The sequence below is a fragment of the Doryrhamphus excisus genome, linkage group LG20 (genome assembly GCF_037039965.1).
Source record: "Doryrhamphus excisus strain RoL-2023G ecotype Guam linkage group LG20, RoL_Dexc_Guam_v1.1, whole genome shotgun sequence".
NCBI lineage: Eukaryota > Metazoa > Chordata > Actinopteri > Syngnathiformes > Syngnathidae > Doryrhamphus > Doryrhamphus excisus.
In genome coordinates this window covers 14,019,117-14,043,887 of record NC_136376.1, presented here as the reverse complement: position 1 = coordinate 14,043,887, position 24,771 = coordinate 14,019,117, and the positions used below count along the sequence as shown (strand labels likewise).

Below are 24,771 nucleotides of genomic sequence, written 5' to 3'. Positions count from 1 at the left end.
TTTCTCAGTTTCGCCAATAATATAATGTTACAAAAACATGTATTATACGCCATGATTTTGTACAGCCCGTGTATTTCTTTAATGCAAATGTCACATGTGAGACACTTGTAGTACTCTCTTCATCCTGAAGAGGTGGGGGCGTGCGTGAGCTGGAAGGTGCTTGCCACTGCCATCAATAGAGAGGAAAAGACAGCATTTTTTTTGACAGCAGCAGCTGCTTTTTAATAAAAGTAAATTATTCTTGTCATTTTTGTTATCCTCTTAATGTACAACCTGTATTTCTTGGATACAAAATTTTAGTGCCTCACGATCCATGAACCTCACGCTACTTCACTAACAACGGTATCCTTTGTACGCCAGTGAAAGAACACATAATGAACAGACAAACGGATTTAAATACTGCACACAATTACCATAAATAGCAAACATGTTTTTTCTTCTTCCCCTCCCTGGATATATGTCATTATGTTTGTCAACACTAGAGGTCTAATGGAAAATGTTACAGTCGGCAAGACAAAAGGCCATGAATGTACTGCTATATTATTGCAAAACAGGGAACCAGTGTCATTTTTCCTTGGGGGAGGACATGTTTGTTGTTGGCTTTTGATGTTGCTAAGGTCTGCCTTTGGGGATTTTTGGATTACAGCACTCTGGGTAGTTTTTTCAAGTGGTGGACTCGTGCATGTTACTATTTTAAAACCGTGTTCAGCATTAGCTGTGGATAGATTTATATGCGTGCACAGTCAAAGATCAACATGCACGACACAAAGCAATCTACACAATAACGTTTCCGTCCACGCCACAGCTTCCTGGCAGGTGTCATTATTCAAATATATGCCATTTTTGTCTCCGTGCAGAGAAATGGCAGTCATGTCCCACTCTCATTTATTCTTACTATGATATCATCTACGCTGTTTTGCACCATTTGGTGTTCTTGGAGTGTTGAAATTAAAGTAGACTAAAGAGTTTAGAGTTGATAGCAAACTGGATCTCACAAAAGTGAATACACCTCTCACATTTCCACAAGCAGTTTACATCAGTATAGATCAGGGGTGGGCAAACTACGGCCCGGGGGCCACATCCGGCCCGCCAAGTGTTTGAATACGGCCCGCCCAATCTTTCCAAAGTATTTCATTTAAACTCAACATACAACCTGGCATCATGGCCTGAGCCAACCTTTTGATGGTTTTATCAATTTCCTTTTTTGACATGGTCTGTTGTTTACAAAGTGCTCCTGAAAAAAGGGACACAAGCACATAATAATAATAATTATTATTATTATTAGATTATTATTAGATTATTATTAGATTATTATTAGATTATTATAATTATTATTAGAATGATTATGATTATTATAATTATTATATTAATGCTAATTATTATATTAATTATATATAATATTATTGTTATATTTGCATATTTTACATAATAATAATATAATAATTATTATTTTAATTTTATTGTAATTATAATATTATTTTAAAAATTTAAATATAAATATAAAATAATAAATATTAATAGCAGATTGCATGACAATTTTACAGATACAAAAATACCAGGTGGACTGTTACGTGTAAAATATATACTCTGTATCAATGCGGCCCGCGAGTCAAAAAGTTTGCCCACCCCTGGTATAGATTCTCAAGAAATCAAACTTGGATATAACTTAAGAGTAGTCAGTGTACAACTTGGTAAGTGATGTCGATTTGCTTATGAAATCACTCAACACACCATTTCTTTCGAAATAGCTTGCATCAAGTCAATTCACATCCTAGTGACCAAATTGAGTCAAAATTTGAAAGAATTTGAAAAATGGAAAGAACGCACAATACGTACGTTTTGCACTGTTGCATCTTCAGGAGTTTCTGAGTAGCACTTCAAAATGCAACAAAGAATAGAAAGGAGTGAGATGAAATGTTTGAGTCAGCAATTCATTGCAAACAAGCATTAAAGTGAAAAAGGCTGTTCATTCGCTGATCAAACATTTAACACTACAGCCTTTAAAAGTAAAAATCTTGGCAAAGGCGAAAAAGCGTTCTCTCTTTGTATTCAGTCAGATTGTTGAGATGCATAAGCAAGGATCGTCTTGATCAGAAGTTGCTATATTTAGTATTATTCCATTATATGTGTACTGTGTATGTGTGTAAGTGATGTGTAAGACTTATTATTTATTTATTATTTATTCATTTATTTATTATTTTTAATGATGTGTGGTGATGTTGGTTCATGCAAACGGGGCAAATAGTGAAATAATCAGTCAGCCTTGTTCACTGTATTTTTCTCAAAAAACACAGCATTCAGTACTCCAAGTGACATCATCTCACCAGCCAAATTATGAGAACAGACGGATGAAAAAAACACTGGCAGTGACACAACAAGCTGTATTCAGCATGTACTACGTATATACGAGATTGCAACGTGCATACTGCAACGTAATTAAAGGGGTGTCATTTGTAATGTGTATATGACTATATCCAGGCAGGAAGAGTGTTTAATTAATGCAGCTACGATGCAGGTGGACCTTATGTTGTGGCCAGTCCAAATTCATATGTTGTAGGTAGCATGCCTGTTTTATGATGACTTCATGGAATAAGACAAAAATGCATTTCAAGGAAAACAGCAGTCACACTACCCAGGGCTGGTTCTAGGCACGCTCATACTAGGAGAACTTTATACATTCATACACAGCAGTACATTTTTTCTAACAGTGCTTTGTGCTTTGTTCAACTCGGGTGTACCACCTGAAGACTCAGCTCTCCTGCTGTTATAGCGCTGAGATTCACTGAGGCACACAAACCCCCTGACCACAATAATGTGGCAATTCTTCAGGGGGGAAATGGAAAAATACAAATGAAAAGTAAAATAAAATATCCTATATCCAGATTTTAACAACCAAACAATGTTATAGTAATCTTTGTTTGTAGTTGTTAGTTATTAGTTTCCCTAATGGGTCGCTTTCTTGGCACCACAGTGCGACGTCTTGGCTCATTTGCATACTAACAGTGAGGTAAACTAACAGTAAACAGTTTGCCTCCGACATAACACAAGACTGCACAGTGCCGTCTGTTTACCAAGTAACTTTAGATACAAAACAAAATAGAGGCAAGCTGAAGAAAACCTAATAAAGTGCAAAATCAGCCATTTTTAACTTGCCAATTGCACCGTGTACGTGAACGAGGCACTGCTCAGCTAGTCCGTCTACAGAGAGGCGGTCGCTGTGTGTGACTGGCCAATCACCAAGCGTGACAAGCGAATATATAATTTAACAATTTTGACCAACACAAATACAGAAAATGATGTAGTACTCCTTTCAAACTCGTATCCGGAAAAATGCATTATCCATAACTCATTTATAACGAGCTTCCGGCTCATTTCCAGTTGTTATTCAAGCCAAGTCAAACTTTATTTATGTAGCACATTTAAAACAACCTGGGTTGACTAAAGTGCTGTATAAACAATAACAAAAGCGGTAGAAACAATAGCAAGAAATATAAGGCAACAACACAGAGCAAATTTAGTTAAAAAAAACAACTTTAAATACTATAAATACAAATCTTTGTGCTTCTTTAATTTTTGAATGTCAGTGAACCTGGGGAGTGAGGCTGCGGGAGCACAAACGGGTACAACGGGGCCGATCCATACAAGAATTAAAAAAAAAACAGAAACACTTTAAAATGAACCCTGGTGCCCAGTGCAGTTCAATAACCACTAAACGGCATCTGCGAGAGAACAAAAACTGGGACATTGAAAGGTGGAACAAAGTTTGATTACCCAATGAGCCATCCTGATGGTTACTGGCATGACAAGGAGATCCAAACCTGAGATGTTTTCCACACAGCACAATGGAGGGGGCATTGTGAACATATTCTGGGGTGCTTTTTATTTCATTGGAACAATGGAGCTCCAGGACTTCTTCCAGAGGAATAACCCCACTCTTCCGGATCATCCTGCATGTTCCCTTGATGTAAATCCAACTGACAACATTTTTGCCCGAGTTTTTGTCACTATCTCTGTTCTCATTCAGTATTTTGCACGAAACAAACAACTAACAAATATGGAACAAACTACTATTTGACTTGTACTGTAACCTTCCATGGAATCATGTGCCCAAACAAGCACCCTACTTGTTCCTGACTTACTGTCTGTCTGTGTGTATTTTTCATTGAATGCAACTGCTAAATAACATGCCATGGGACCAAAGAAAGTTGCAATTGCCCGCAATTAAAAAAAAACAAAAAACGGTGAGAAACAGTACTGAATTTGATCTCACCAGGATGTACAGGTGGTCTACATCAACAATAAGTTCCGTCCATTCGTCATTTTTAATTATTTTGTTATAAAGTGTTTTATATGAATATACTGTGGGATCTGGAATGGATTAATTTAATTTACATGAACATAACCTAACATGTTTTTGGAATGTGGGAGGTAACCAGAGTGCCTACAGAAAACTGACACACGGGGAGAACATGCAAACTCCACAGATAGATGCCCAAGCGGAGAATCAAACCCAGGTCTGATTCTTGAAGTGTACTGTGGGTGCCATATTTTTTTTCTCAGTTGTTGTTGAGAAGTTTGTTTCCCTTGTAGATAGTTTAGCCTAGCGATATGTATATGTGGGATATAGGACTGAATGCTGACCTTGACCTTGACCAGAAAACGGATGTACAGACCAGACCAGAGACCCACATAGAGAATCCCACTACATTCCCTGATTATAGGAAAGTCTAAACCAAAGTAATGACTACTGTAATTAGTGTTCCAGTGAATAATAGCCAAACCATTCCTTTTGCAATGTGGAGCTGTAATTAGGAAAAGATAATTGATTACCCTTTCAGTCTACAACAATTGACAGAAGCCATCCTTAGGACTCTCCAAATGGCTTTAATCGTGGCATGATTACTGTAGAAAACTTTATTTTAGGGAAGCACATTCTCATTAATGGGAGGTTTTCAATCAAGCATCTGCTATGTAGAGATACAAAACTGTGGTGAGACCAGCCATGTTGTTTGGTCTGGAGACGGTGCCGCTGAGGAAAAGACAGGAAGCAGAACTGGAGGTAGCAGAGATGAGGACGCTGAGGTTCTCATTGGGAGTGACCGGGATGGATATGCGGGAATCGGTGTGTGTGCTGCGCTCTGGTGGTGGAAGTGTGAAAAATAAAGTTGACTGGAAGCAGCCGTTCGCCGTGTTCTGGTATTGAAATCCTTAAGCAAAGATTGATTTAAGCTGCTTTTGTATCGATATAAGCAGACCAAATTGGCTGGCGGGAGATGAAAAGGGCATCGTAGTAACCGGATTATCATAATAACCGGATATCGTACTAACGGAACTAATTATATCATAAAAGACTAGAAATTTGCCGGGAAATGAAAATAGTATCGTAATAAGCAGGACTTCGATATAACCGATATCGATATAACGAGACTTTACTGTATATTGGTAGAAGGATGCTGCCAGGTAGGAGGCGTAGAGGAAGACCAAAGAGGAGGTTTATGATGTCGTGAAGGAGGACATGAGGGTAGTTGGTGTGAGAGAGACAGATGCAGAAGACAAGGTTGGATGGAGGAGATTGATTTGTTGTGGCGACCCCTGAAGGAATAAGCCCAAAGAGAAAGAAGAAGAAAGAACATATTATGCTACTTGATGCATTTCACAAATAAATATAATTTGGATTTGGAGTCACAGTTTAAGAAAATATTGATCCGAGGTGTGCCACTTTTGGGCTGTTTATCTTTGGGTGTTCCACTGTACAGCACATTTCAGCGCAGCATTTGATGGGATCACTGCACCCGTGCAGTCAGGGTAGGTTTTAGCCTCCACGTAGTTGATGTTTTTGTGCCAGGTTTTCATTTCCACTTAACTGAGCTAGTATTCCAGTCATTTTCCTCTATTATCATATGATAATTCAGAATAATACATGACCATTAATGGGATCCCAATATGGTGTATTCATCTCCAAAAGAGAAGTTAACAGGTGCCAACCTTGTGCATTTCATCCATGTGGCCCATTTTCATGCTCTGCTCGCAGGTATGAAACTTCACTGAGTCCATCCTTCCTACTGATCGAGCGAAGTGCTAAGTGAGCTGCAAATTATAAATTCACCACTAACACGTTCTACATTATGGTGTTCTTTTTGTAAGGTTATGAGATATGACTACAACAATGAGCTTTCATCAGCTGCTGAGAAGTGTTCCGCTGCACAATGTTTTACTGCCATCTGTTGCCGATACCTTCAGATGTTGCAACGTGATAACATTTTAATGATCTTCCCTCATCATTAATTATCTGCAGGGGCACCGTGAAGGAGGTATGCCAAAATATCACCGTTAAGATGCATTTTAGCAAATTCCTTTGTGATAGGATGCGGTGCCAAAAATACACACATGCTAAATGTTAGCAAGTTATATTTTACATTCAATTGCACAGAATTAGTCACGCTGCAGAGAGTCTAAATGAAATGACAAAAACAACATATGATTAGAGCATTAGCCAGATGAAGTAATGCATTAGTGATGATTCTGTATAAATAATCGCCGCCATATTGTGCTTTTGTGTACTTGGAGAAAATGAAATATTCATACATATTTGTTTGTTTACCTCAAGTGGCACTAGTGTCGCTCCTGTGAGAGTGCTGAATGGTACACATGGGAGGAAATGACACAGCGGCTGTTTCTCTTTTGTTTTGCCATATTTGTTTGCGTAATAGAGCTTTTGTGCGGATGTGCTTGTGTTTCACTTATGGCATAAAACAATACAATAGCATTAGAACATCCCAGTGGACCAATCAAAACCGAGCATCATTATCACTATGTCTGACACAGTTCTTATTTTGGATCTCATTAAGTGTACCTAATATTGTGACCAGTGAGTGCATGAGGCAATGGTGTGGTTGATGATGATGATGATGATGGGGGTGGTGAGCACCTGCGGGCCATATTCCTCCCCTCTACGTAGCTACTAGACGATGTAAAGAAGTCATCTTCATAAATAGTCATCTGTGCCTTAGAGCAAGACCGATGTAAATGAGCCTGCTGGAGCGTCCCGTGCGCTCACGAGAGCTCATGAAGTGGTATCATCATGTTTGCTTTGTGAACGCACTCTGGGTCTCATAGGGGCCGTCTCTGCAGCATTACCAGACCTGCTACAAAGACTGTTGACACAAAACAGATTTTTCAATGGGGTGCTTGAAATTCCTTTTCAAGGTGCGAAACATGCTTGGTTTATATTGTATTTAAAGGGCTTGAAATGATATCATTGTCTTTAACAACAAATTGATGGATGGATGGATAGATCGTTGGTTGGGTGGATGGATCATTGGATGGATGGATGTTGGATGGTCGTTGGATGGTCGTTGGATGGATGGATGGATGGTTGAATGATCATTGGATGGATGGATGGATGGATCGTTGGTTGGGTGGATGGATCATTGGATGGATGGTCGTTGGATGGTCGTTGGATGGTCTTTGGATGGATGGATGGATGGTTGAATGATCATTGGATGGATGGATCATTGGATGGATGGATGTTGGATGGTCGTTGGATGGTCGTTGGATGGTCGTTGGATGGATGGATGGATGGTTGAATGATCATTGGATGGATGGATGGATGGATGGATCGTTGGTTGGGTGGATGGATCATTGGATGGATGGATGTTGGATGGTTGTTGGATGGTCGTTGGATGGTCGTTGGATGGATGGATGGATGGTTGAATGATCATTGGATGGATGGATGGATCGTTGGTTGGGTGGATGGATCATTGGATGGATGGATGTTGGATGGTCGTTGGATGGTCGTTGGATGGATGGATGGATGGTTGAATGATCATTGGATGGATGGATGGATGGATCGTTGGTTGGGTGGATGGATCATTGGATGGATGGATGTTGGATGGTCGTTGGATGGTCATTGGATGGATGGTTGAATGATCATTGGATGAATGGATGGATGGATCGTTGGTTGGGTGGATGGATCATTGGATGGATGGATGTTGGATGGTCGTTGGATGGTCGTTGGATGGATGGATGGATAGACTGGATAGACTTTCTTTATTGTCATTGCACAATAACAAAGAAATGTTGTTGCCTGGCTCCTGCATAATAATAATAAATAATAATAATGTGGAGAATAAATAGATGACATCAAATATGAACAACAATGTACAGCGTAAACAGTAATTTGTACAAATAATTTCAATAATTTAGAATAAATAATAACAATTTAAAGTTTTGGTTGTGCGTGTGGGCAGGTAGAGGGGCTTATTTGGCATTGAGCAGTCTGATGACCAGGGGGAAGTAGCTGTCTCTAAACCTGGTTGTTCTACAGCGGATACTGCAGAGCCTTCTCCCCGATGCCAGGCGAAAAAAACAGTCCATGCTGGGGGTGTGTTTGCAATGTCCTTAATGGGGGGGAGCGGGGTCCCAATGATCTTCTCCGCTGTCCTCACCACTCTCTGCAGTAACATCCAGTCCGAGGCCTTGCAGCTCCCAGACCAGACGGAGATCCAGCTGGTCAGCAGGCTCTCGATGGTCCCTCTGCAGGAAGTGATGGTGAAATAGAAGAGCTGTGCTAATATTCCATACAAACAAAGCAAAAATACTTGTACATCTCTTGGGCACTGGGGAGTAAAGTTATATGATAGAGCAGTTTTCTGCTCAGAATGCTGAAGAAATGCCTCTTGAAATGATTCCAGCGTTTGCAGATGCCTCATCCGCCCTAAAGGAGATTTGTTGACACAACACATAATTATTCAAAGTGATTATGTGTTTTCTCTAGGAAATGTTCCATTATTTTAATGCAAATGTTGGCAGGTACGCAAGTAGTAAAATACATTCTAAGAAAAAATACAGCACAATATAAAAAATGCAGTTTTGGTGCCAAAATATCAAACCAAAAAAATCCCACCTTTCAATAGTTGCGGTGGCTAGACCAGTGATTTTCAACCACTGTGCCGCGGCACACTAGTGTACCTTGAGAAACCGTCAGGTGTGCCGTGAGGAATTATCCAATATCACTTTTTATAATTATTAATTAATTAATTTTTATAATTATAATTTTATAATTAAGATTTATTAATCATAATTTGCAAATATGATGTCAATAGCCATTATGTCAATAGTATACATGGACCCAAATATTCCAATTCACTTTGGTTTATTTGCTCAAACGGAAAGAATTGAACAGGGATGGAATATTCCTTTAACCAATCAGATTGAGGTATCTTGTACCCGCTCAAACGGAAATTTGTCAGGGTGCCTTCTTCTTCCTGGTGTTTTTCTTCTTCTGTTGTTTATTGGCGGTTGGCAAGCAGCTTTCGTGTGCATTACCGCCATCTGTGAAACAGAATCTAAACCCTTCTATACTTTATTCACAAGTGCAGTTTTATTAAAAAAGAAAATATATATCTATATAAAACATGTCCTGAGTTTAATTATAAAATATTAGCAAGATTGAATTTGATCTTTTCCTGTTTAAATTGATCCCGGGTGCGTTCTTTCAGCGCATGCTCAGATATGACGTAACACGCAGATCCAGACGTTCTTCACTTTTAAAAATGGAGGCCAGCAATCGGCACTGGACTAAGCAACGTTTGTTTTTGATTCAAACTAAATTTCAAGACTGGACAGACGAAAAACTGGCAATACGGAGTTATTCCAACAAATGAAAGAAAAACTTGGGGTAAAGGTATCACGTGATGTTGATGTTTACGTTTTACTGGGCATGCCCTATTGACTATTCTGTTTGATTTTCACGGCGCATGTAGACAAGAGATTGGAATATTCCTTTCCATGGATACCATTGTTTCCCGGAAAGGTGATTCGGAAAGAGAAAAAGTGGTGATGTAAAAACGTGGCTACTGTGGAGTGTCTGTGGTGTAAAGACTGGCAGAGCAATGTAATATTGGTCCGTGTGGCAACACCTGCCTTGTTCCTCTCATAGACTTATGGATGCACGTGTGAGGTCGTGGTGACATTTTGTAACATTTTTGGTTAGTGGTGTGCCACAAGATTTAATGTAAAAAACGTCCTGTGGCTCAAAAAAGGTTGAAAAACACTGGTCTAGACGACAATGTAGATGGACACCATAATGGATGGAACTGTGCAACAGACTCCGGTGTTGTAGCCGTTGGATGGCGATCAGTCCAGGGTGTACCCCGCCTTTTGCCCGAAGACAGCTAGGATAGGCTCCAGCGTACCTGCAACCCTAGTGAGGATAAGTGGTAGAGAAAATGGATGGATGGATGTCGCTGCTTCATCCCTGCTGTCCCCTATACAGCTGATCTACTTCAGAGGTGTCCAAACTTTTTCCATTGGGGGCCGCATACTGATAAGTCAAAGTATGCGGGAGGCATTTTGATATTTGTATATGGTTTTTTTTTTTAACAAAACATACAGTATAATTAAAGACAAAACTTTGTGTCGTTATTTGGAAACTGTCAACATTCAAGCCTTTTTTTCATCTACATAGTTCCTTTATCTCTATTTTCCCATTTTTGCTGGGGGTTTTTGTTTGATTATCTTTCTACCATATGCTCCAGCCCAATAAAGAAATGAGCTGCAGGCTGCCAATGGCCACCCCTGGTCTAATTGAAGATTTAAGAAACGCATTTAACTCACAACTGTGCAGTTCAGTGTATTAGTTTGTAACTCTCAGGCATTGATACACTGACTGCTTATTAATGTATGAGTTATTGAATGATTTGCATTTAGTGTGTATGCAGCAGGGGGTGGGTTAGTGTTTGTGAGGAAATACCACCATGAATTAGCAGTCCACTGGGGAAAATTTACCCACACAATTGTTCCTTCTCTTCAAGATGACAGCATTCTATTCACATGACGTCTGTTTATTTGACGCGTTTGACAGCAGATTCCATCTGCTAATCTAGGACCCGAACCATAGCACTCGAGTGGAATCTTGTGTCTCTTTCTGGTTACACTGAACAGTTTTTCTTCTGTGATCGCTCTCTTTGTGGAGAAACAGCCTCGTTGTTCACCCAGTGTTCACGTTAAGTGTAGTTTAAATGCAGTTCCTTGGAATTTTAGACTTCCATACAGGCCAGGCATGTGTCCCTTTATATGTTCTTCATGTTGCCTTTTTGTCACCTTTTGTTTCCTTTGTGCTTGTAAGTACCTGCACCTGCTCGTGCTTAATTAAATACTCTTGTTCTGCACGCCGCCTCTGTCTCTGCCTCCCCGGGGGGTCCGGCCCTCGACAGTGTATAACACAATGGTCAGTCTTTTTCTCTTTTAAAATAGAAAATATACAAAAAACAATATTTAAAGAAATGCTGTGGATTCAGAGCTTCACTCAGAGCTTTGCTCAGTGCATATAAATGCTAATAAGTAATACATTGATTAGTAATATTACAAATAAATCATAGAATATACAGCATAATAATAAAATACCTTGTACCACATACTGTATGTAACAATGATCACCTTCACAGTGCGGTTCTGCGGTCCACACGTCCCCTACAAATGAGAGTTACGTCGAGCAGGGATAACCAGTGAGTTGAATGCCCTGGGATGTCAAGTCATTGTCCAGCGTGGCTCTTAGGGGGAAATTGGGGAATAGGGGAAATCAACATAGTGACAGATTAGGAAGGGTCTTTATATTTGGTAATGGTTTTATTTCATTTGAAGATGCGTCAGATTACTATTGAGTGCATCCCATAATCAGTTCCCAGTTCCATATGTCCAAAAGGAGTAGGAAGAAGCAAAGCTTATTAAATCCTACCCCTCCATCTGGTACTTTTACAATCAGTAACTGTTACATTTGTTCACTTCCTGCTTTCTATAATACAGTTTAAGGTTTTTTTTTGTTTGTTTGTTTTTAATAATGCACCTTGTACCAAAGTACAAGGTGATATGAGCATCCAATGACATAATGGGTACCATAGTAAGTGTCAATATATTGATATATATAGCACATCATGACTGGTTCAAGACTCTTCATCCTTGTATTTTGTATTCATCCTTTCTGTATGACTTGATGTGCTTTGTTGAAATGTAATTATTGATGACTGAAAAAGCTTGGGATCTTTCATTGTCTAAAAAAAACCTCACCAAGCGGCTGTCAATTTCAGATTCACCGTTTTAGATTTATTTTATGTTGTGATGGATTGGCTGCTGCAAAGGGAGACGTCCTGTACTTTCATGGGTACTCTCAAAATGTCTACTCCCTGTTACTAAAAAAGTTATTCTGCAATCAATGCCACCGGAAGAAGAAGGGAGGGAGGGGTGGTGATCTTGATAGTTGGTCACAAGGGTGTGTCTATTAAACAATATAACTACAGTAAAGTCTCATTATATCGATATCGGTTATAACGAATTACTGCTTATTACGATACTATTTTCATTTCCCGGCAAATTTCTAGTCTTTTATGATATAATTAGCTCCGTTAGTACGATACCCGGTTATTATGATAATCCAGTTACTACGATGCCCTTTTCATCTCCCGCCAGCCAATTTGGTCTGCTTATATCGATACAAAAGCAGCTTAAATCAATCTTTGCTTAAGGATTTCAATACCAAAAAAGAACACGGCGAACGGCTGCTTCCAGTCAACTTTATTTTTCACACTTCCACCACCAGAGCACAGCACACACACCGATTCCCGCACTTCCTGGTTCACAGGTCATGCTCAACCCGCCCCACATAGCTGGCCAAACACATGCCTGCAACAGAAGAACCAACTGACATAGCATACACACCTATTCCAACGAAGACACAAGCGTACAAATACATGTATTTAATTGTGTTGTATTCAGATATCTTTTTATCGCTTGCAATAATCACTGTTTTTCATATGTACATGCTGGCGTTCGTGGTTTCTCTCGTGTGTATAGATTCTATACACACGAGAGAAACCACGAACGCAGTTATTATTGCCCACTTTTAATGCAGTTCGGCGCAGGATCGGATATATCGACAGTCCGGTTATATCGATATTTTTTCCGACTCCCGTCAATATCGATATAACGAGACTTTACTGTAACTTATTCTTTCCCTTGTCTTAGACCTCAAGAGACCTCCTTAAGTCAAGCTTAACCACCACCCAAAAATGGTGTATCTACCTACTATTGTATGTCCTCCTATTGTGAATCTGATCTTTGACCTCGACTTCTATGCTCTGATATGTCCAAGGATCTGAATTCAAACGACCTATGTGGAGAATATGACATTTTTGACTCGCTGATTTGCTTTGGCTTGTGCTTAAACTGAACAATGGTGCATTATGCTGCATCGTCTCTTAACAGAAGCATCTTTGAAATGTGTGTGGCATCGCTTAAACAAGCTCATACATAATGCACACCCCTGCTATTGCATATTACTATGTGAGTATAGAGCCAATGATAAATCGGAGAAAGGGGTTCACTTGACTTTGCAAAAGCTGCCTTGTGACACAAGTAGACCAGCTACTTAACATTATGGCTGCAACATTAATGACTGGTACAAATGTATATTTCCCTGGAGATGCAAGGGGAGGGTCAAATGATAAAATTGTCCTCATACTCATTAGCTTTATTGTGTATACCTAGTTTGTGCCCCCCTTTGTAGCATGAATTAATCCTCAATGACATAATGAGCACTGGAGTGATCTTTTATTGGATGATGATGTGCTGCATGATGATAATGTTTCTTATGTATGTGATGATATTACACCTCAACATCATTACAGCACTTAAAACAAAATATTTTTTTGCCTTGTTATTTTAAAAAGCTCTATTTTCGGTTGCCCCTCTGGGCTTTAGGCTGCAGTTTGGACTACAAATGCACCATTTCTTCCTCTACCTCGTCCAGCAGTGCTAACACTTTGTAGTAAACTAATGTGTAATGTGTATACATAGCAACTTTATAGTATCATCTCACATTAGCAGCTGCATTCCAGGACTGTTTCCGGCTCCACAATATTTTCCCACGTTGCTGGATTTATTGTGTGATTCGGTTGGGATGAGCCTCGTCCTCACTCTGTCTTCTCTTCTCTCACCAGATTCAGTCTGCCAGCCGGCAAACAAGCAGGGTCATGTATGATTGAAATTGCAGTAGATAATGGCCAGGCTCAGCATCTCCAGGAACCCGTGTCACAGAGCGTGTCAGAGGTAACCTGACCTTTCTGCACCTCCACCCCTTTTACAACCACTTAGGTTTTTTTTGTTGTTGTTGTTTTTCATACTCCTGAGCCTTGATTGTGTAGGTATTTATGAATGTTATGAATAGCTACCCTACAAGCTACGCTACAAATTCACAGTGTTAATTACATCAGCTTGATCATTTGGTATGCATAGATTATTCAAAACAAAAACATGCTAGGTTAATTGGATATGAATGTGAGTGTGAATGGTTGTTTGTCTATATGTGCCCTGTGATTGGCTGGCCACTAGTCCAGCGTCCAAAGACAGCTGGGATAGGCTCCAGCATGCCTGTGACCCTCGTGAGGAAAAGCGGTACCAAAAATGGATGGAAGATTCAGTATTAATAAACAAAATAATTTGGTAGTTATTAGCAAAAAAAATGTTTTTCCAAATACGAGTTTTAACATTATTAGATCCCCTTAACATTAAAATGACACCCCTGTAATAATGTTTCAATTCATCCCTTTAATTTGTCATATGCATTGATATGCATTAATATATATTTTGAATAGTTTTCAGCATGTAAAACTATAAAAACAGATTAAATGGATTTACAATATTCTGTTATGGGAACCGTTGATTCGGTTGGAGTACCTTTTGGTTTTCAGCAAGATCAACCACCACCGCCTTCCTGTTTGCCGTCACGTCAAGAATCACGTTTTCAATGAAAGAGAAAGTCACCGTAAATGTTCAATTATTCCCTTCATTCATCATTTATATGTAATTCTATGCATTCCAAATTATTTTCTACAAAAACGTGCTTTGTGTTAACATGATTAATTGTATTGTATTTACAGTATTTCTTATGGGAAAAGGTATTCAGAGTACCTTTAGAGTACCTTTCAGTCGAAGCTACTGGATCAAATGAATGACGATAGCTAAGGTTCCACTGTGTGGTGTAAAGTTTGAATTGCAATCTATCAGTTTACTGACATTGAAAACATTATTCTTGTCTTTGATTTTTTATTCCAAAAACAGAAAACATCTTCTGAAAAGATCCTCTTATCGTCCCCACCATGACGACCTTAAACACTACACCTACGTGTCACACTGATAGTCATTCTTACAAAGTACAGCATGCTGTGAAATGGAGGACCAAAAGAGTACTTTTTGAAAATACAGTAAAGTCTCGTTATATCGATATCGGTTAAAACGAATTACTACTTATTACGATACTATTTTCATTTCCCGGCAAATTTCTAGTCTTTTATGATATAATTAGCTCGGTTAGTACGATACCCGGTTATTATGATAATCCGGTTACTACGATGCCCTTTTCATCTCCCGCCAGCCAATTTGGTCTGCTTATATCGATACAAAAGCAGCTTAAATCAATCTTTGCTTAAGGATTTCAATACCAAAAAAGAACACGGCGAACGGCTGCTTCCAGTCAACTTTATTTTTCACACTTCCACCACCAGAGTGCAGCACACACAGCGGAAAACACCCGTCCCTCGCGCCTACCCCTCCGGGTGGCAACACCTTCCCTATCGATAGTTCCGGGGTGAATTATGTCCCGGTAACCGGTAATCACTACAGCGTAAGTTTATTTTTATTTACTGTAGTACAAAATGTATTGTAGTACAAAAGCATGCTAGATACGCAATCCATGAACTCAAGGAGAAAATGACATGCCATATCAAAGATCCGCCCACTTTTAATGCAGTTCGGCGCAGGATCGGATATATGGATAGTCCGGTTATATCGGTATTTTTTCCGACTCCCGAGAATATCGATATAACGAGACTTTACTGTATATTGATTTGAAGGGAAAACTGCAAATTGTATGTCGAGTTTCAGGAACCTGCTTTTCTAAAAACTAAATAGATTTTCTATTTCATGAACTGCGGTTTATGATTGACCATTCGTGTGTAAATGACTGCTGTAAAGATGCAAACAGGACTCCTACTTTAACAAGCAATGAAGGTAATGAAGGTAGCACCGGGCTGCTCGTCTTAGACGAGCCTGGCTCATTTGTTTGATGAACAAAACCCATATTTAATTTTAAGTGAATAATTTTCTTCTTTCAAATGCACATAAAGGATCCCAACCTTCCCACAGGCTCAATAAGCTATGTACGCCCCCACCCCTCAACGTGATTTATGGTTTTCTAATTTAAGATTTATTTTATTTTTTAATAGCATATCCATTACATCGCTGCTTGTTTGCTACAATATTTTGACCCAGTGGTTGCTCGTAAATCATTGCATATAACAGGGTGACCATTGTTTGTTTACTGAAAACCAGGACACTCGGTCCGGCAAAGAGACACTCAAATGGTACTGATGATTCATTCAAATATGGGGCTTACATATATAACCAAAGAAAATTCTAATAAACTTATCAGAGGTTACCAAGCATGGTTAATTTGATAAGTGTCAATGGTGCAAGGATAACTTTAAAATAACTTTAAAATAACCACAGAAATAATGTCTCTAATGTCTTGGAAAAATCAGCCTCTAAGAAAATAATTGTACAAGTTTTCAAGTCGGGCTGCACGGTTGTCGAGTGGTTAGCGTCGAGGCCGGTTTCGTCCCACATTCTAAAAACATGTCAGTTTAACTGGCGACTCCAAATTGTCTATAGGTATGAATATGAGTGTGAATGGTTGTTTGTCTATATGTGCCCTGTGATTGGCTGGCCACCAGTCACCTCGGTCAAAGACAGCTGGGATAGGCTCCAGCATCCCTGTGACCATCGTGAGGATAAGCAGCACAGAAAATGGATGGATGGATGTTTTCAAGTCTTACTGGACAAATAAATAACCAAAAAAAATGTGAATTACCAGAACCTTGGCCCCCATCTATAAAAATGGAAATCTGGCTAAAAGTCCGCCGATGCCAGAAAGCCAAAATGTGCGCATAGGGACAAATTCAAAACAAATTCAGACCTATAAAAAGTGGGGTACACATTCCAACTTGAGAAGTGTGCAAAAGTAACTCCACCTTTTCCACATCTCCACTTCACCACAGACGGTCAGTACAGAGTAACTCATGAATGGAACGTGGCGTCCATATTTAAAGAGACTTGATTGCATTGGGAAAAAATAATAATAATTACATCAAATCAGCATGCAATGTTGAGTCCACTTAGAACCTCATGCATATTACATTATTGTATATACTTCGGATGAACTCATCTCACAAACACAAAAAGCACACTTAAAGGCATTGTGATGTCCTTCCATGCTACTTCCTTCTCACCATACCGCTTATACGTTTTCAAACGATGCATTTTTTCTGACTGCATCAAGCCGACATCCCGAAAGATCATTTAGTATTAAGCCTCATTGCCGCCCTTCTAAAGCACAACCATGGAGTCATGATGAATGATATTTTGGAAGTCATAAAAACTTCAATGAGACAAGTTCAGACAGTCCATGTTGGCAAAATCCCTTTCAAAAAAATGCATCAATTCCCACAGTGTTTTTTTTTTTTGTCTAGAAAGATGTTCATCGTCAACAAATGCCTCACATTTTTGCTGTTGCTTAGACTGAGAACAAATTCACAGCAAGCACGAATCTTCAAAGATGTGTTTTTATTGTTGGTGACATTCTGGCACCCGAAGCAACTATTGTGCCATTTCAAAGCCACAACACACTGAAATTCAGCAATATTTTAACAATATTGTAGATCGTCTTTTAATTATTTGTTCATTTCACTTAAATTACCTTTCTCTACCGCCGCTATTTACTTTATTTCATGCATAGAAGCATCAATGTTTTGGCGTGCATTATTTCATTCATTCATTCATTCATTTTCTACTGCTTTTTCCTCACAAGGGTCACAGGGGTGCTGGAGCCTATCCCAGCTGTCTTGGGGCGAGAGGTCGCCAGCCAATCACAGGGCACATATAGACAAACAACCATTCACACTCACATTCATACCTATGGACAATTTGGAGTGGCCAATTAACTTAGCATGTTTTTGGAATGTGGGAGGAAACCGGAGTACCCGGAGAAAACCCATGCATGCACGGGGAGAACATGCAAACTCCACACAGAGATGGCCGAGGGTGGAATTGAACCCTGGTCTCCTAGCTGTGAGGCCTGCATGCTAACCACTCATCCGCCATGCAGCCCATTGTAGACTCATTATAGGAAAATGCATTTTTTCCAAGTACAAGCATGAAACGAGAACAGTTCACCATTATCCGTAATCGTGATGACGGAAAATCCCCCATTATGTATTTGACCGCCCCTCCCCTCTCTGTGTCTGTGTGTCTGGGCTGTACAGTACGAGCATTTCACTCGCTATATGCGCCAAGAAATAAGAGAAAATGAATAGCGATTATGTTTTTCAACCCTCTTGAAATGATTCCATACAAAGTGAATCAAACTTCTGCATCTGTCTATAAATCTCTTACAACTTTTGAGCTCCCTTCTGGCCTGGTTCCCATGGCAACACGTCCTGCCCTGGACTTCGTCCTTGGGATTCTGGAATTTTCTCATTAAATCTCTTCCAGCAATATCCTGACTCCTCAACTCTTATCTTAGGATGAATACCCTAACTTCATGGTCTTTATGCGTGGCTCTGTGAGATCTCTGCACCCCACTTTATGACTCTACTATTGTATTCTATACAAGTACTAAAAGTAGTCATAATTACACAGCAGAAAATAGATATTTTATTGTGTATTGAGCCTGCAAATATATAACTAACTCCTGTTTCACCACAATACAAATACCGAATGTTATTGAGGATGATTTACAAACCGTTACAGCCAATTACATCAACTGAGAAGGCTAAATTTATTAAGGATATTTGAGGATAACACTAGGAAAAGCGGTAGAAAATGAATGAATATATTGTGTGTTTTTGTGTGATTTAATAAACAATATTTGTGATAACTGGCTGGCCACTTTTTTTTTTCCACAGAGAACATTTGGGCCTATTTTTCTTGGCGATGTTTCCTCCCACTGGGATCTGCCTGACGAACTTGCAAAAAAAACAAGATTTATTGGATGTATCAGGCAACTTCAGGTCAACTCAAAGGAGATATTCCTGGTGGGGGAGGCCGTGAGAGGGAGGAACATCGAGAACTGTGACCCACCAGTTTGTCAGCACCTGCCCTGTTGGAATGGAGGAACCTGTGTCAGGTACTTCTTTAACCAATCCAAGTTTTTTTTTTTAAAGTAAAATCTACTCTGCAAACAATGTAAAATATGTTTAAATACATATTTTACATGGACCTTATTATGGAAATGTGACTACTTTATGATGTTTTAACAATTATATGTGTCCTTGTGACTACCAATCTATGGAGGACCAAAACTGCCAAATAATAAATAAATAAATAAATAAAAGTGGAAATAAAAAGAAAAATGAAAAAAAAATAAATACAAAAAAATTAATATAAATGGAAATAAAAACAAAAATAAAAAAATATATACATAAATAAATACAAAAATAAAAAACAAGATTTAATACAAAAAATAAAATAAATACATATGAGAGCAGAGTGCTTTTATTTATTTATTGATATGTAATTTTATTTATATATTTATTTTTGTATTTATTTCTACATTTATTTTTGTATTTATTTTTAATTTTTGAATCTTGTTATTTATTTTTGCTTTTATTTATTTATTTATGTATATATTTTTTAATTTTTGTTTTTATTTCCATTTATATTTATTTTTTGTATTTAATTTTTTTATTTTTTTTTGAATTTTTGTTTTTATTTTCACTTTTATTTTTTTATTTATTTATTATTTTGGTAGTTTTGGTCCTCCATACCAATCATGACGTTTCAAAAACCTTCCTGGTGGTCATGACCTCTGTTTTCTGGTTAATGTTGAATATTTACGCCGGCATTCTCCGGCTAGCGTACAATATGGCGTGCGTCTTGTCGTGTCATTAATACACTGCATGAGTCCGATCCTGTTCTTAAAGGGGACCTATTATGCTTTTTCCATTTTTCTCACCTATATGTTGTATTCTCGTGTGAAAGGATGCCTACAGGTCAGATAATGAGGTTCTGCCTTTTGGAATTGAGCCCTGAAAGACGTATTGGATGGCTCTACATGTTTGGTTTTACAGAGTAGAACACTGAGTCTTACTGACGTCCTGAAATGGGTGTGCAGTAAACACAGACGCACGTATGAACGAATAAATGAAATCAACAAAGGTTCAACTGTATATATTCTGTAAAATAGTACAATATGGGACATTTCAGCAAAAATAGTATTCGGTACACAGACGACCCAATTAATCCCAATTAGGATCAGCATTGAAATGTACACCTTTTATGTTTGTAGGATAGTGTGAAAATCTTTCACTTTTAATTGCGAATCGCTTCTCCCGATACAGAAAGGTGAAACAAGTGAAAGGTTAAATTAATTTCCTGGGCTGGACTAAATGTGAGATCTAATCTGACTTCCTCTTTAGTCAGTTTAGCTCATCAGAACACAATCACACCTCACTTACCAACAATTTTGACCCTCTTTATAAGTCTGCACGGACGACATATGATGCTCTTTCCCCTTGGCTAATCCAGAAAATAGCTGCTGCAAATGACTTGTTCATTGTGTTATGACACTCTCAATTAACAGTTGCATTTGTTCAACAGGAAATGAAAGAGAGCACCCTGAGTATTGTGATAGGAAAAACCAATTAGGATATGGTGGCGGTGTGGTTCCATTGGCTTGTCATATGTTGAAAAGGAGGTCTCGCAATTATCCGTGTGTGCTGAATACACATTAATGCAGGTGTTTCTTGTACAACACGACACACAGGGGTCATTCAGAGTCCAATATGAGAGCTCTATAGAGCGCTCATTTTTGCCTTTGGTTCAACTGCTATGACACAATAGGATGGAGGGATGGTGAAGTGTCGCTTCTCGGTGGCCTTGTAGGTATATTAGGATTTTTAGTGGCATCAATGTGCGATACCGGAAGAAGACATTATGATATGTAGCATACATGATATTTAAAACTCATATCTGGCATATCTGTGCCTTGGACCCCAGATTAACCATAATTAATATGAGCAGTAAATGCTCGTTTTTCATGGTTAATTGGTTTCAGATCTGACCGTGATGAAGTTGGATTCCTTATTTAGAAATGGTATATTTTTTAACACTATTTGAGATCTCTAGACATTAAATAACACCACTATAGTCAGGCTTACACTCATATTATCCGATATATTGTAGTAGACACAATAAGAGTAAATAAACCACTTAAGACATATGGTAAATATGACAGTGTCTCGCTGATATAAATGTGTTGGTGGTGAGAGGACAGGAAGTGACGTCGGCAGTTCAGAGTTTAGTTTTAGCTTGCCCGTGTTTTTATTATAAATAATATAGCCTGTCGTTTTGGCGATTTACAGTAAAGTCTCGTTATATCGATATTCTCGAGAGTCGGAAAAAATACCGATATAACCGGACTATCCATATATCCGATACTGCGCCGAACTGCATTAAAAGTGGGCAATAATGCACTCGACATTGTTCTATAGTATAGAACAATGTCGAGCAGCTTAAATCAATCTTTGCTTAAGGATTTCAATACCAAAAAAGAACACGGCGAACGGCTGCTTCCAGTCAACTTTATTTTTCACACTTCCACCACCAGAGCACAGCACACACACCGATTCCCGCACTTCCTGGTTCACAGGTCATGCTCAACCCGCCCCACATAGCTGGCCAAACACATGCCACGAACGCCAGCATGTACATATGAAAAACAGTGATTATTGCAAGCGGGAGATGAAAAGGGCATCGTAGTAACCGGATTATCATAATAACCGGGTATCGTACTAACAGAACTAATTATATCATAAAAGACTAGAAATTTGCCGGGAAATGAAAATAGTATCGTAATAAGTAGTAATTCGTTATAACCGATATCGATATAACGAGACTTTACTGTATATATCTCACTGACCTTTGAATGTGTCTTCTGGATGCCTTATATCTGTATTTTAGTTCATTTTGCCATTGTTATGCTTGAAAATGTTATATATTAAATATGTTAAATGTTAAATATTCAGGCAAATAAATGTGTAAAATCTGCTTCAATATCCATATTTTTTACTAAGAGGCTACATGCAACTATAAAACAGCATGATTTATTATGTTTTTTATGTATTTTTGGAAAACAATTTGAACCATGTAGTAGGGGTGTGACTCTCAGCACTGAGGACGATTCGATACACATCTCGATGCACTGCGATACGATACTTTAACGATACATGGAATTTTCTGGCGATGATGTAATACAATACGTCCTTTTCACGATGCGATAAAAATGTAGTTCAAATCAATGCGATCCGATACGATATGATGCAATTTATTGCGATATGATGCAATTCAACAGGATGCAAATCAGCAAAGGAAAAAATGGAACTTGTTGCAGGGACGGACAAACAGCTCCTGGACAATTTTGAAAGCAGTTGAAGATCCACTTCTTCTGACCTGATTTGCTTGGTTCTTCCTCTGTGTCTTACGAGGAACTAGACGGGGAGGCGGTGGTAGACTTGTCCATGTTGTGGTGTCCCCTTTTTAAGGGGGTCTGCATGTTTGTCGTGCTACCGTTGCACGGCATTCTTTGCAAATGACGGACATTTTGTCGAGCTTTTCACCGTTCTTTGAGAATCTATCGTGTTTCCAAACATACCATTTAAACGTTGCGGGGGGGTTAAATATAGAAACTTCCTCGCTGCTGCTTGCGTGTGAACGTCCATGCTGTTTTACTAGTAGTTGTATGTGCCTCACGGCTTCCGTCCATATTCAATACAAAAGGCAAAATAATGATGGTGCATTCATTGCACTTGGGGTAAAGTTGAACATTAATAAAACGGCGCTTGCATCGGATTTTACGCATTCCCTATTAAACGCATCGAGATGAATCTAGATTGAGATGAATCCCGTCAATTGCGTCCATACCCAGTGAATGAGCCAATGCACTCGCATCGCACATATGCGAAACCATGTATGGATTAATATTGCTTGTTTTCCACATCCTTACCATGTAGTGGTGAGGGATAATCATACTATAAAAACATAAATCCATACACATATAGATGGAAGATACCGATTTAGCTTCATGGGCTCTCTGTGAAGCAACACTAATTCATGCAGACACGGTGTTAAAGACAGCATGTCAGGTTTGTTTAAGCAACAATATGCAAGAATTTGACCTGAAAGGTAACAGCTTCAAAGCATTTTGATGATTCACTGCCTTGTAAAAACAACAACAGCATCTTTGTCACTGGCAAACCTAGATGGCCAATTTTACTCACTACTACTCACTTAGCTTAAAGATGCAGACTGTAGAAAGTCACGGTGTAAAATACGTCTTTCTGTAAACACTATATTGGTGGCATTCTAGGAAACGGAAATGTCCTGTCATTTTTGTGTCTTGGGTCATTTAGCCTTTTCATTCGTCATTTATATGCATTTTAATAATAATAATAATACATTTTATTTGCATAGCGCTTTTCAAAATACTCAAAGACACTTTACAGAAGAATGGAGAGCAAGTAAACAGAGTAAAAGATACGTTAAAATACAACATTCATTGGTTAATACACAGTTAAAACATGAGTAAAAGCGGGGAGGGGCGGGGCACAGCAGTCAGGTATAAAAAGTTAGACATTAAAAACAGATTTAAAAAGGTGGAAAAAGGAGGGAAGGTCAGGGCAAGCACGGAGTGAATGGGGCAAAGAGTTCCAGAGGGTGGGGGCAGCGATGGAGATGGCTCTGTCTCCCCAGGTTCGGAGCTTGGTCTTACAGGGGAGGTGCCAGGAGGTTTGAGTCTGAGGAGCGAAGGGGACGCGGGGGATTGTGTGGATGGAGCAGGTCTGTGAGATATGGGGGGGTCAGATTGTATGAGAAGAACCTTGAAGTGAATGTGTTGGGGGACGGGAAGCCAGTGGAGGTTTTTAAGGACCGGGGTAATGTGTTGACGGGAGCGGGTAGAGGTGAGGAGGCGGGCAGCGGAGTTGTGAATATATTGTAGTTTATTGAGGGTTTTGGATGGTGTACCGTATAGAATACTGTTGCAGTAGTCCATTCTGGTTGGGATCAATGCATGGATCAGGGATTCAGCGGCAGAGAATATAAGTGATGGACGGAGTCGGGCTATGTTCTTAAGATGGAAGAATGCAGTCCGGGTTAACTGTTTGATGTGGGGTTCAAATGAAAGGGTCGGGGTCCAGGAGGATACCAAGGTTGCGGATGAGCGGGGATGGATTGAGGGTGGCGCTGTCGAATTGATTTGTTTTATGCATGTAAAACTACAATTATAAAACAATAAAAATATGTGTGCATCATAGACAGGATACTAGTACAGATGGACTCACACAGTGTATTAATAACACAACAAGATGCACACATCATTGTAAGTTCATCGGCGAATGCACACAAAGGTGTGTCGTAAATGTAATAAACATGGTAACCAGGCTAACCTATCGTTCCACTGTATACTGTCCTAAATGTGAATTCATGTACTGTGAGTACAATTTGACTGGCAGCGGCATCTGTTGTCAGTAGGCGTCCCGCTTAGGGGGCTACTGTTGATGGCACCCCATGGTGCCTTTGTGTGGGCGTGCAGTGAGCCTTTGCTTGCTGGAGCAGGTGGCTGCAGACTTCGGGGCTGTTGTCTCTAGTTGGAGCACAGCAAGTAGG

General features: G+C 39.2%; 1 protein-coding gene across 5 annotated transcripts in view; it reads left to right on the top strand.

Moving 5' to 3' along the window:
- The window catches only part of eys (EGF-like photoreceptor maintenance factor), a 224,227-nt gene that overhangs the window by 172,343 nt on the left and 27,113 nt on the right, over window positions 1-24,771 (top strand). For all 5 annotated transcript variants that reach the window (XM_078787403.1, XM_078787404.1, XM_078787405.1 and 2 more), the window contains 2 exons: window positions 13,995-14,103; window positions 19,014-19,234. In XM_078787403.1, the coding sequence (XP_078643529.1) occupies window positions 13,995-14,103; window positions 19,014-19,234 (330 nt within the window). The remainder of the gene's footprint in view (window positions 1-13,994; window positions 14,104-19,013; window positions 19,235-24,771) is intronic.